General features: G+C 42.1%; 1 protein-coding gene across 1 annotated transcript in view; it reads right to left on the bottom strand.

Annotated features, from left to right (window-relative positions):
• fut8b (fucosyltransferase 8b (alpha (1,6) fucosyltransferase)) overlaps nucleotides 1–12,998 on the bottom strand; it is a 132,163-nt gene that overhangs the window by 8,442 nt on the left and 110,723 nt on the right. Inside the window, exon 7 of the mRNA XM_033648916.2 lies at nucleotides 7,404–7,650. Within this exon, the coding sequence (XP_033504807.1) occupies nucleotides 7,404–7,650 (247 nt within the window). The remainder of the gene's footprint in view (nucleotides 1–7,403; nucleotides 7,651–12,998) is intronic.

The following is a 12,998-nucleotide window of genomic DNA, read 5'->3' on the forward strand; positions in this document are numbered from 1 at the left end:
TTTCAAATTTCAAATTACTACTTGGCTAATGGCTCAGTTCCCTTAAGTGTCCCAGTGACCTATTCCAGTGAGCGAGTGTGCACAAAACGAGGACCTCCCCTAAAAGGACTGCAACTATCATTTAGTTCTTAAATAAACCTGTGCTTTTCTTTCTTTATTTTCGCACTTAGTAAGTTTTCATTACAACTGCAGCATACCTTAATACTAAGATACCACTTCATTAATAACACTCATAATTTACAGGTTTTGTAAAGAACTGTTCTATTGGAGTTGGTTTTTCTCATACCTGGTACTTGGTGAGAAAATGTCTAAGCTGTAAATATCTGAGAAATTCAGAGCGTGGGATCATGAACTCCTGTCTTATTTGTTCGAATGACTTGAGCTCCATTATGAAGGATCTGATGTTAATAATTAAGTCTGTGTTCAGACCACTTTTTAAAGCCTGTATCTGTAAGTGCTGATATAAAACTCTTAAGATAGACTATACTGGCCACTGATGAGATTTGCTTTGGCAGACCAAATGCAGTTTGAATTGCTCTCCAGATTTTTAGGATTACTCTAGTCCACTCTCCCATTTGAGGTTTTTTTTTGAGAAACATTTATAATTTACAGGCTCTGATCTGAAATAAAAAAGGTGTCTAGATTTTTTGTCTTGTAAAGTAGCCAATCGTTATCGCAGTTTATTGTAAATTGGGCTGTCTTGCCATGAAAAGTTCAGACAGTCTTATAATATCAATAGAGAATGGGTAAATTAAACTGTGAATGAATATCTGGAGAGTGATACAGAGAGGGAAACACGATGTCTCACATCACCAGGATGGTCTTACCAGGCTACATTAAAGGAGCCGACATTTTGAGCATTTATATAGCAGCAAACAACTATTTGCTATGTAAAGATTTAATGGAGGGGCGTTGGTGGCTTAGTAGTAGAGCAGGCGCCCCATGTACAAGGCTGTTGCCGCAGCGGCCTGGGTTCGAGTCCAGCCTGTGGTCCTTTGCTGCATGTCATGCCCTCTCTCTCTCCCCCTTTCACACTTAACTGTCTTGTCCATTAAAGGCATGAAATGGAACCTATCTGTTGCTTTTTGTGCATGGGCATTATAAGTGTGTGACACATCAAAAACCCTGATTGGCAGCCAGCGTGAGGGATGATAACATTTAAAAGGAGAAAGCCATGAGTGGGACAATCAGTTGCTTTATCGTAAGGAGCAAAATACAACAAAGCACCGGCGAAGACGACAGCGGTAGACGTATCACGAAAGCTATGGCCTCATTTACACCGCAAGCGATGCAACAGTCGCTGTTTACTCGCGTTTTCATTTCGGCGAGCATGTTATCACGTTAGAGCATTCATACCGCATCCGTTCTACGCGCTGTTCAAGTCGTGCTGCTTTCGTGAGCAAGCTCGAAACTAGAACAGATGCCAATTTTTTGCGTGAGTCACGGGTGAATGGTCGCAGTATTCAACAAAAAACACAAGTTTGCGTGTGTGTTGTGACCTCTCTTGGCAACAATAGACGTTTCCCCCTTAAATAAGCGAGACCTGACAGGCACATGTGTCATGTACTTACCCATTTTTTATGCTAAATATTAATTCTCCAAGCGTTGGAATAATCACTGGCACGCAAACCTGTCCACCCTCGGCTTTGGGTCCAAACTCACTTCGTCTTCTTTGGGGTTTATTGGAGATTTGCAAACACGGGGCACTACTGCCACCAACTGTTCGGGTGTGTTGCCGCTATGCTTGTGGACTGCTTCGCGAGCAAACGCATTGCTTGCGGTGTAAATGAGGCCTACCTGTCTTATTCTTTATTATTTTTATTGTCTTGTGTCATGATAACAGTGATAACACACATTACAGAAGCTATTGTGCACAGATGTAAATACAGGTGTGCCTTGAGATTTTGGTTTGCCCTTTGGTGTGACCTGGGCTGCTGCTCTAGATTAACACCGTTTGCTGTGTCAGCTCTGTATTAGGGCTGTTTATTAAGTTAGCATCGTTAGCTGCTAGCCTCTGTCAAGCACCTCCATGTTGAGAACTGTGTACAGACAATTCTGCGCCAGACTCTGAATCATAGATACACTTTGAATGTTGCATACAGCTTCTTTAAGTTAAGGATCTAAGTTTACACTGCAAATTGTATTCTTAAAATCAGATTACCACATTTTTGTATTGTTGATTCTTTAAAACCTTCTTTTTAAACTCATGTTTTACTCTGCGACATGTGATTTAAAAAAAAAACATACAGGTATATACAAGCTGTATTCATATAGAATAGACCTTAAAGAAGATACTCTCTCTCACTCTCTGACTATCTTTACTACCATCAGGAAGCATTTAATGGTGGCAGGATGGAGCTGTGCTGATAGCTGCTTTTAGTCGGTGGCTCCCAGGCTTCCTGTAGCTCGCGTCCTAAGGGAGCAGTGGGCTGAGTGGTGGTGGTGACTGAGGCGTGTGTTGGGGTCGACTGCCGGTTGTTGGGTGCTCTGGGGACAAGCTGCCTTTCTATCCCTCTTGGTTCTCTCTCCATCAACCTCTGCATCTCCCACTGCTGACGCGCTTTTTACTCGCACTGACACTATGGATCTCTTTCAGCCCTACTTTTACATTTCACATTCAGCCCCCCCCCCCCACAGTGCCGATAGAAGTGCACAGACACTTTGTTGCAGCATCAGTGCCAAGAGGAGTGGATGTATCAAGAGCCGAGAAGGGATGGAAAAAAAAGGGATGAAAACTTTGTTCTACCCAGCACATCATTTCAATAAGCCTTTCCCCAGTGATATGGAGGGAGAAAAGGGTTGGATATATGAGTGTGTGGAGGAGGGGGTGGGGGATGGTGATGGAGTGGGAAACACAAAGAACAGGGATAGAGATGTGTGTAAAACTATGAGAGCAAGAGGATTGTGGGTAGGGATGTGCGCCTGGGGAACGTGAGGGAGAGGTGAGTGTGAAATATGAAAAATTTGAAAAATCTTGAAGCGGGATGAACAAATGAAGACGGAGCAACGATCACAAATGAGAGGATGTGAGAGGACGGGGGAGATTGAAAAAGTTGGAATGAGTCACATAAAATAAAAAAAATTAGGAATAAAAGAGGCGGGAAGAGTCAAAGAGGGCTGGGAGAGAGAGAGACGGCAGCTGCCGCGGTGATGAAAGGCAGAGAGGTAAAAACCAAAGAGAGGAGCATCTGAGAATAGAGAGAGAGAGAGAGAGAGAGAGAGAGAGGGAAAAAAACGAGAGTATAACAAGAGGGAATGAGAACTAAGCAGAGCAGGACAGAAAGAGTGAGGAAGAACGGTGACGATCGCTCGCAGCAAAAATGTAAAGACGAAGGTGAGGAGAAGAGTAGTTATGAAGGGCGAAGTGCTGGCACAGAGACTGTGAACATGTGGATGTGAAAGTTATGAAGGGGACGACAGAACTAAACCAGGCCGACTTCACAAACTATCAGAATATAACTCTTAGCGTTTGTTTTAAACCACTTCCCTTTAGCAGGCGGGTGGAATCAGCCTCGTGGGACGGCGCGGAAACTTTAGACAATCTCAGCGAAGTATCTCAAAGTCACTCCACATACTTTCTCCGTGACTGACAGCTTAACAGTCATTATGTGCATTGTCCAAATGTGCTGAATCTCTTCAATCTGCTCGACCAAGTGGGTTAAAACGACTGCGGAGAATTATTTGCAAAGTCCTATTTGATCCAGGTGTGAAGTGCCGCTCAAAGACATTCAGAGCTATTTATGAGTTAAGACAGGCTGGCAGACGGCACATGAGTGTTCGTCGACTAAGCGCCTGACAGGAAAAATAAACAAGTGCGTAAACAGCTAAACATGTCCAACCCATTTCTTAGAAGCTGCTGTCAGCGGTGTACAATATTGTGACTGCATACGTTCCCACAAGGGTTGGCTCTCATGGGAACTGAGCACCTCACACCGATTAATACTTCGCAGTTATGTCGTACTGGCCCATAAGAAGTCGGTTTCAAGCTGTGAGAGCAGAATCTCTGGAGACACAATACTAAGTAGTGACAATCAAAGACGATACGATACAAAGGCTGAAATCAGACCTGCTAATGGCATATTTGGAACGCCTGGTATCTTCTCATCTGCGCCGTTTATGCCAAGTCTCATGAAAAGTAATATCCAGGTGGTGTGCTCAGATATCAGGGCACTGCGGAGCATTGTGTCGGAATGTGGAGAGACTGTCCTGTCCGCAATGTGGAAGTGCTCCTGTGCTCTCACGTGGACTGTTAGAAGATAAGGATGGCTCTAGTAATGGCAATGTTGAATGGCCAGCCATCACTTTGGTCCTTACTGACATCAGCAACTATTAGATGGACTGAAATTAAAGTGTGTACATTCGTGTTCCCCAGGGCATGAAATCTACAGACTTTGGTGATCCCTTAACCTTTAGTTTAGCTTCAATACTTTAGTTCAGTGCTTCCCAACTGTTCCAGCCTATGGTCTAGATTTCTCCTTCACCATCTGTCGTTGAGGTAGTTTTCTGTCTCTGTCAAATAGCTGTCTGTTAGCCACTCACTCTACAACAAAAAAAGGCACCTCAAAATAAAAGCTCTCCGCTGGAAATTGAATATACTTCAAAATAAAGTGTGGGTTTTTTTTTACAAACTTGATGCATTTGTGAGTCACTTGCGATCCATTCAGAATGGGCACCAGTTGGGAACCACTGCTTTGGTTTATGACCAAATACCTGCAAGACATCTTTGGCTGTACTTTGTGTTTCATGCTAATTGACCCTTTGCTATGTCCCAGCCCTGGAATGCCCTCGATCATGGCGTAGCACCAGCCAGCTTTGACAAACTATAAAGCTGTGCTCCATGCTGACTCTCATGCAATTTGTAAAAAGCATGCAGGATGGAAAAAGATATACGTTTCTTCCCTGTTCCAAAACCAAAATCAGACCCTGGAAAGTGTAGGGTTAGCTAGCTAGCTACTGAAGATATAGCCTACTGAATGTATACACATGCTGCTTTTGCTTTTTAATGATTATAACAGTGAAAAAAAGACTGACCCTGCTGTACAGGAACCAGTGAAGGGAAGCAGGGAAACTTTGCTGATATTCAACCAGCTCTGTGTCATCACAGTGTGTGCAGATGAACGGTGTTTGGCTTACTCCCAGCCTGTCCACTGCCTAAGGTCTGGGTGCTGGCAGCACTGGGGAAGCCAGACACCGCTCATCTGGACATGCTGTGATGACACAGAGCTATTGGCAACGTTTCCCTTTATATTCATTGTCTTCTGTGTCATGAGGTGGTGGTTCACTTTTACAGTGTGATGTGGAGGTTTTAAGAACAGCTTTCCTCTTTATCTTTTGAGTTTGACATCCTGGATATATCCTGCAAATACATATTGTAAACTCTTCTGTCTGTTTATCTCTGAGCTCCCTGTTATTGTTAAAAAAACAGTGATAATATTTCTTCAGGGCGTGATGTTAGTTACAGTGTGGGCTCCATGCTTGCTCTGACATTTTGTTGGACCATCACAGCGAAGGGTCAGTTCACAAATTCTAGCACGCTAACACACTAAACTAAGACAGTGAACATGGTAAACATCAGACCTGCCAAATAGTAGCACGTTAGAACTGTACCTGTGAGCATGTTAGTATGTTGATAGCTCAAAGCACCTCTGTTTCTAAGTACAGCCTCACTGAGGATAGCTGTATACTTCTTGTTGTTGTCAACACAGACTGAAACTAACAATGCATTAGTCCTTCTATAAAACTTTTCCACTCTTCTTCCTGTCTGAGGCACTCAAGCCCATTCATCCCTAATGTAAACGTAATTATTTAAAAGCAGGTCATTAATATATCATCAATTTTTGTAAAAAGGCCAAGTGATTTCCCAAAACAGCTGGACACTGTAACAAACATTATCCAAAGGGAGTAAACTGTGCATTTGTTGGGACTATTTTCGGCAGAGGATTAATACGAGTAACTCATTATTTACAGGTATCAAACACTTTAATGCTTTTTAAAACCTTTTAAAGATGATTTTTAGCCAAATTTAAAACTGATTTTTTGAGAAATTGTGTTATTCAAGCACTGCAGGTAAGTATAAAGGTAAGTGGTATATATGTGGTCCTGTGCAAAGGTAGATTTTATATAGGAAAATGGTTATTAGAGTGAGTCAGATCATTCTACATATTGCTAACAGTTATGTATAAGAGTATAAAGTAAAGCAAAAGGTTTAAAGACTTGTACCATGAGTATTGTGGACATTCACTTGGAGGAGCTTGACTCATTTTGACAAAACAAAACTGAAAGATGGATAAATGAAATTTGATGTTCGTAGCAATTAAAACATAACAAACTCAAATTTAGGACTATTTAATGACTTTCAAGGTCAATTTTCAGACTTCTGACGGACCTACAGACACCCTGACCATGGTGTATGTGGGGTTAATTCAATATAACTTGTGGCTAGCCATATGGCTGGCCATCTTCCCTGTAATAAAGGAGCATGCTGTCAGTGCAACACTGTGGCTCATTGATGTGTTTTTAATAGTTTTTTGGACAACATTGCAGCTCTGTGGCCCAGAGGAATAAGAAACATCAGGCTTTGGCCACACAGACAATAATTGTTAGTGGGATATGTTCATTGTTGCTTTTGGTCTTTTCATGGGATTTGTTGACAGTATGAAAAATATAGAATATAGCCAGCCTTATCCTTTAATCAACAAAGACTACTGAAGATAAAAGAAGAGCTGGCGGGCTATTCATTTTTTAATGTGGTCATTAACGCCGTTATAAGCTCTGCTTTCCTTGTCTTGTTCGCTTTTACTGATTTTAAAATCTGTCAGAGATGCTTTCACTTCTCAGCCATTTAATTGCTTTAGCAACAATATCAGATCAGGAGGTCTTCGGTATTAAATGACTTGGATTGGACTGGAGACTAAAAACCCTCATGGGTACATTAATACATGAAACAAGGCCGAATCAGCCATATCATGCGCCGCTGTTAGAAAAAAAAACTGAGTGATGAGTACAGAGTGATGAAATTTCTTTAATCGAGTTGATTTGCATGAATATGAGCTGTATTAGTGTAAAGCAGAGAAGTAATGAAAAAAGCAAAAGCCTCCCAAAGATAAATAAAGGTAGGAAATTAGCCAAACAAAACACTATCATCGAATTAAGTTACTTTTAATACTATTGTATTAACCTCATATTAACCTCACCCAGAGCGCTGTTTGTTTTCCACCACAGCCCTTACGGCTATGTCTTTGTTTTCTTCCTCCTATGCCTTCTGTTTGCTTTGATTGTGAAGCGCTTTGTAAACTTTATGCAGAGATATGCTATAGTAACAAAGTCATTATTATAGACGTGTTATATACCCGCAGAGAGAAAAAGGAGCAGACAAAGCCGCACAGACTGAGGCGCTTCCTTACCCGATGATGGGGTGTTTGAAGCCCAGCTTGGCGGTGGTCTGCTGGATCTCCTTCTCCAGCCACGTCTGCGGGCGCACCAGGTACTTTACAAACTGCGACACCCACCAGACGGAGGGGTCGCCGTGCAGACGGTGCAGGCGTGGGGCCAGGTCCTCGGGGATCGCTAGGGGCAGGTAGGGGGGCCGTGGGTGGAGACTGTCCACTATAGGCAACTCCACCACCTGGACGTCCTTATCGTGGGCCTCTCCTGGATGGAAAGAGGAGCATGATGAGCATAAGACACTGGGTATTCAATACTTATTCAACATTTTTGACAGCACAGCTCAAGTTTAGGGCTGTGCAGATTATGCCGGTTAACATTAAAGGTATACTACGCAGGATTTTCCTAAAAAACTATGTATAGATTCATATAAAAGTAATTCCGTCATCGCTTATGACCCTCTACTTCTTATGTTGCTGGGGTCGGGACCTTCCTGGGCAAAGCGCACAGGGGAGGTCAGGACTTTAAATAAGGTAGTGACCAGGTGGCAGACCATAAGCAGCAGGCATCTAAGTGATAACTATGAAAATCGTGCACACAGTGCTGAAGAAATGCAAATATTGGCACTTCGTAGAGCGGACAAATCTCGTTCCGATATGAGAGTGAATCTGAAATTGGCTTTCACTTTAACTATACAATTTCCAAACACAAATTACCTGACAATTCCTGCATAAAATCTTCCTGAGAACTGAACTTTTTCTCCTAGCTATTAGCATATTTGTATTAAAAAAACTAAACACTGTCAATGATAATTAAGTCCCAGTGTCCACAAACAAGACGACAAGAAAGCCCCAGTGTCTTCAAACGAGAACTTCCTAATTAACAGTAGGGTTGGGCGATATGACCATAATCTCATATCACAATATAGGTCATTTCATATCCCGATAACGATACATATCCCGATATATAGCACATTTTAATCAAATGAATAAAAAGTTGCCCCCCCTGACTTGGCAGAGATGGCTGCCATCTTGTTTTTACATGGATCAGTGTATTGTGCAAATTATCCTTCCCTTATTACGACTTTCACTTCCTCTAAATAGTCAAGGTTGATTGTCTTCTCTACGCTCTGCCAGGGCCACCAGATGGGACAAAAAGTGTCCACGAACGAGGACAGCAGGTCTAAGTTAAGCAGAATGAAGTATAAGGTCAGGTAAACCCAAAATGAGATGTCCTCATATGAGGACTCACAGGGTCTCAGGAGGGTATACCTTTAATGCAGACATCACTTTTGTCCAGTCATCAAAAGTTCAACCTATAAAATATCAGAAACCTGAATTCTCATCATAGTTTCCCAGCGCCCACAGTAATATCCTCAGATTGCTTGTTTTGTGCAGCCAACAGCCCAAAACCCAAAGACGTTCCATTTGCTATGAAACACTCCAGAGCAAAAAAACAGCAAACGCTCACATTTGGGAAGCTGAAACCAGCAAATGTTTGGCATTTTGGGTTGCAAAACGACTTAAGTGATTAATGGATTATTAAAATTGGTGATTTATTTTATGCAGATAGACGACACATTTTAGCACGACCCAAGTTAAAACCAAATTTAATGGGGTTTTCAGTATAAAACTGAGGTTCTAAGGATAGAGGGTGCGGCATGATGTGCAGATTGTAAAGTCCTTTGAGATAAAAGATTTTGGCTATTTAATAAAACTGACTTAACGGTCTATCAGTAACAGGCTGTCAGTAGACTTATTTGACTCATTTTCAACTCTGGTGGAGCTTTAATTTACCTGCTCAGGTCAGACAACTTGCACCTTTTATCTTTTATTTTTAATACATAGAGAGTTTGGCGTGTCAGTGTAGTTTTCTGTCAAAGAACTGACAAAACTGACCAACATCTGTTCACTGAGCCTTTCAGTGTCTTTTTTACTAGAATAACAACTATACATTATGTTACTCTGCCAAGATTAAATATTATGTTGTGATGCATTGAGGGATTTCCGCATTAATCTTCAGCCTTATTATATCCATTCCTGTTCTGTTTCCAGCATCAATCCAAATCCTCCAGCCCCTGTGAGTCCAGCTTGTGTGACTGACAGCTGCTCTTTGCCTGTCCTTGCTTAAAGGCCAAGGTAAGCTCCTTTCTATCAAGGCTGTGTAGGGCCAGGGGCTGATGCAAGGACCTGGATTGGAGGCGTTGGAGGGCGGGGGGGGCGCTGGTGGTCTGGCATTGGCCCCTTCAGGCTGAGTCCTGCTTGGCAGAAGCCCTGGGCACAGAGTTGAGCAGGGCTGATTACGAAGGTCACCTCTCTGGGCAGAAGAAAGCCCCCGGTGCACTGCCAGACCTCCAAAGCACATCAAGGCCAACTGTCCATGCAGAAAGACACATATGTGTGCACGGTGCACAGCTGCATGTGCGAACAAAGGTGGAAAACATTCATTTACAATGCACCTATCCGCCCAAAATACACACTCGTGAACATGTACGGGGGTCTTGTGAACAGAAGGAAAAAAGGTGATCCAACACTGACAACTAACGGGGATCCAAATAAAACAACAATAAAAAGAAAAGCATTCACACACACAAACACACACACAAGCACACAAAGAGCCCCAGCTAATCTCATCGCACCAGAAGGGATATGCCTGGCAGACAAAACCTTCACTCTCTTTCAGTCTTAAAACCCAAGGAATTTTTTTTTGTCTGTGTGCGCGCGTGCGTGTGTGTGCGTTCGTAAACCCCTGATTTACGCAAAACAAGTTTGAGGCCCGTGTTCTGTCAGACTAAAGTGGCTTCTCTAACTGCCACTGACAGGCCCTAATACAGCTGCAAACACATCCACAACACACTCCCAAATAAATGGCATAATGAGTCATTAAAAATGGCCTTTCACAGAAAGGGTACATAAAAAACATGTGAAAAACAAGGACAGAAACAGAGGCTTCAATTTGTGTGTGTGTATGCCTGAGCATGAACTGAATATAAATTGGTAGAAGCATTAAATATTGAACAAAAAAATATTCCCAGGCCTGTCTTTGCTTATATAACAGCATTGGCATGATTCACATAAGGGGGAATGGGCATATTCTGAGGCCTGCACTCCTTGGCACAAATGTACAGAGATGCAGTATGTCTGCCTCCCACAGCTACTTAATTAGATCACAAAGCTCTTTTAAATTTCATCTCAACTCCAAAACCTCTGCATATATTTCCTGTATGCGTCATGACTTAAAGCATATAGGTCTGCACTGACACAGAATTCCTGCACTGTATTTTAAGCCTGTGATCTATACCGAGCCTAATAAATATTGCATAAGATTAACATAGCTGTGAAACTGGAGAACCGGGAGTGACACCATCCAGACACAAAATACGGAGCTCCACCATTCATAATACATTTGTGATGGAGTTTATGAACTTTGGGAACTCTTGTTCCAGTCTTTACATGGCAAGGAACATTATGTTTCTCCTGCTGCTCTCAGACTCACTCATAAGGCAGTAATATCTCTACAGAGAAGCTCAAAGGAATACACTCTCTTTGGCAAATTAGCTCTTTGATCAACGAACCATTGTTCCACAAGAAGACTGGTTTCCCCTTTGTGGGTTCAGAATTTAGTCTGCTATACCAGGCCTACGCTCTCTCATGCTGTCCACTGAACGTACAAGTTGTAGTAGAACAGCAGCATGCACCAGTGGGTTAACAGACACAAGGGCTGAGTATGAATCTCATTACTTTCTTCTGATACAGACAGATATGTGTCTGTGGCCTCTGGAATCTAAAATTTCAAGTACTAAAACTGGTGTTGAATGTCTGCTCAGATTTGTAGACATAGTTCCAAACTAAAACGACATCTTTGGCAGTTTTACACATGGTTTTATTCAGGCAAAGTTTTTATCCAACTGCCTGCAGCTAGTATCCACTCCCAACAGAGAGAGAAGGGGGTCAACCTTTATCAATATTCCTATTACATTATCACAATCTTATGAAATTGATTCAGATTTTTAACTTCTGGGGGGCTGGACAGGCAAATTTTGAGAAATTACCAACTGCTGATCTTTGCCTTTGGTTGTCATCAGTGGCAAACACATTTTAACATCCAAAAAATAGGGATAATTGGTGATAAAAAGGTGGAGGCTGCCAGAGCAGGCATACCCACTGACGGGTCAATGAACACCGCCATTTACAAGATTAATGCCTCCAACAGAGAGAGCCTTATAAAACTTTTCAACACTTTGTTTTGTGGTCTGACAAGTGAGGAGCCCTTTACATCTTTACCTTGACTGGTGGATCTTCAGATAAAGAACAGATATGATGTGGTGCAACTGACAAGCTAATGTCACAGGATGAATAAGGCACGCAGATGATAAATGATGCTAGCTAGCCCAGAGTCTGTGTTTGAGAAACAAACATGATGTTTATTTGGCAGCACAGTGTTGCAGTGGTTAGCATTGTCACCTCACAGCAAGAGGGTTTCTGGTTTGAACCCAAGGTGGGGGAGCCCTTCTGTGAGGAGTTTGCATGTTCTCCCCGTGTCAACGTGGGTTTTGTCTGGATACTCCGGCTTCCTCCCACAGTCCAAAGACATGCATGTTAACTGGTCACTCTAAATTGTCCGTAGGTGTGAATGTGAGTGTGAATGGTTGTCTGTCTCTATGTGTCAGCCCTGTGATAGTCTGGTGACCTGTCCAGGGTGTACCCTGCCTCTCGCCCAATGTCAGCTGGGATAGGCTCCAGCCCCTCCGTGACCCTCAAGAGGATAAGCAGTTACGAAAATGGTTGGATGGATATATGAAGGAATGATGGTTGTTTGTTGTTGATGATATTTTGTTGTTTTGTATCGTTAACCTGATGGTGCCATCATCTCCTACAGAGACAGCATCACACCAACTTCTTTAAACAGATACCCAATTAAAGATTTTTCTCAAGCTAAAGATGGATAAAATAAACGTAGGCCTACTGCTCCTACTATACATCAACAAACTGCCATAAAACATTCGGGACGCCACAGTTTAATCCACATTACTAAAGCTGCTCCTCTTTCTGGAACAACCGCATAGTCAGTAATAATTTTGCTTTCAGCCATGCTTGTTTTTGCTATGCGTAACAATTTGACGTCAGTATGTCAAGAAGTCGAAATATTGCCAATATCACGATATGAATTTTTCATATAATAAAAATGATGTCAGTATTATTGTGAATGATATGATATGGCACACCCCTAATGCCTGGTAGCCAGCCTGGCAACCGCTTTTAAAAGTTAGCACTGAACGCTAAAGCCAAAATGTTTCCATCATTACTTTATTGAGGCAAAGTTCTGGTAAGGCTGCTTGTGACTGGACAATGTTTAAGAGCTTAATGAGAAAAATGTCTTGTAGAAAAACATATTTCTAAAAGTAAGGTATTGAAAAAAAGTACAGTTTGGTGTCAGAACCAATATTTAGAAACTGTATTGGAATTAGAATAAAATATTTCAAACATTATCCAGTCCTAAAGGAGGGACAGACCTCTGGATGAGACCAGCTTTTCTCAGTATTCCAACTGCATAAATAATAATCCAATAAAATATATTTTTTCCCTTACTGTAAACATTCAACTTGTTTTCTCCTC

This window comes from Epinephelus lanceolatus, chromosome 13 (assembly GCF_041903045.1).
Source record: "Epinephelus lanceolatus isolate andai-2023 chromosome 13, ASM4190304v1, whole genome shotgun sequence".
Classification (NCBI taxonomy): Eukaryota; Metazoa; Chordata; class Actinopteri; order Perciformes; family Serranidae; genus Epinephelus; species Epinephelus lanceolatus.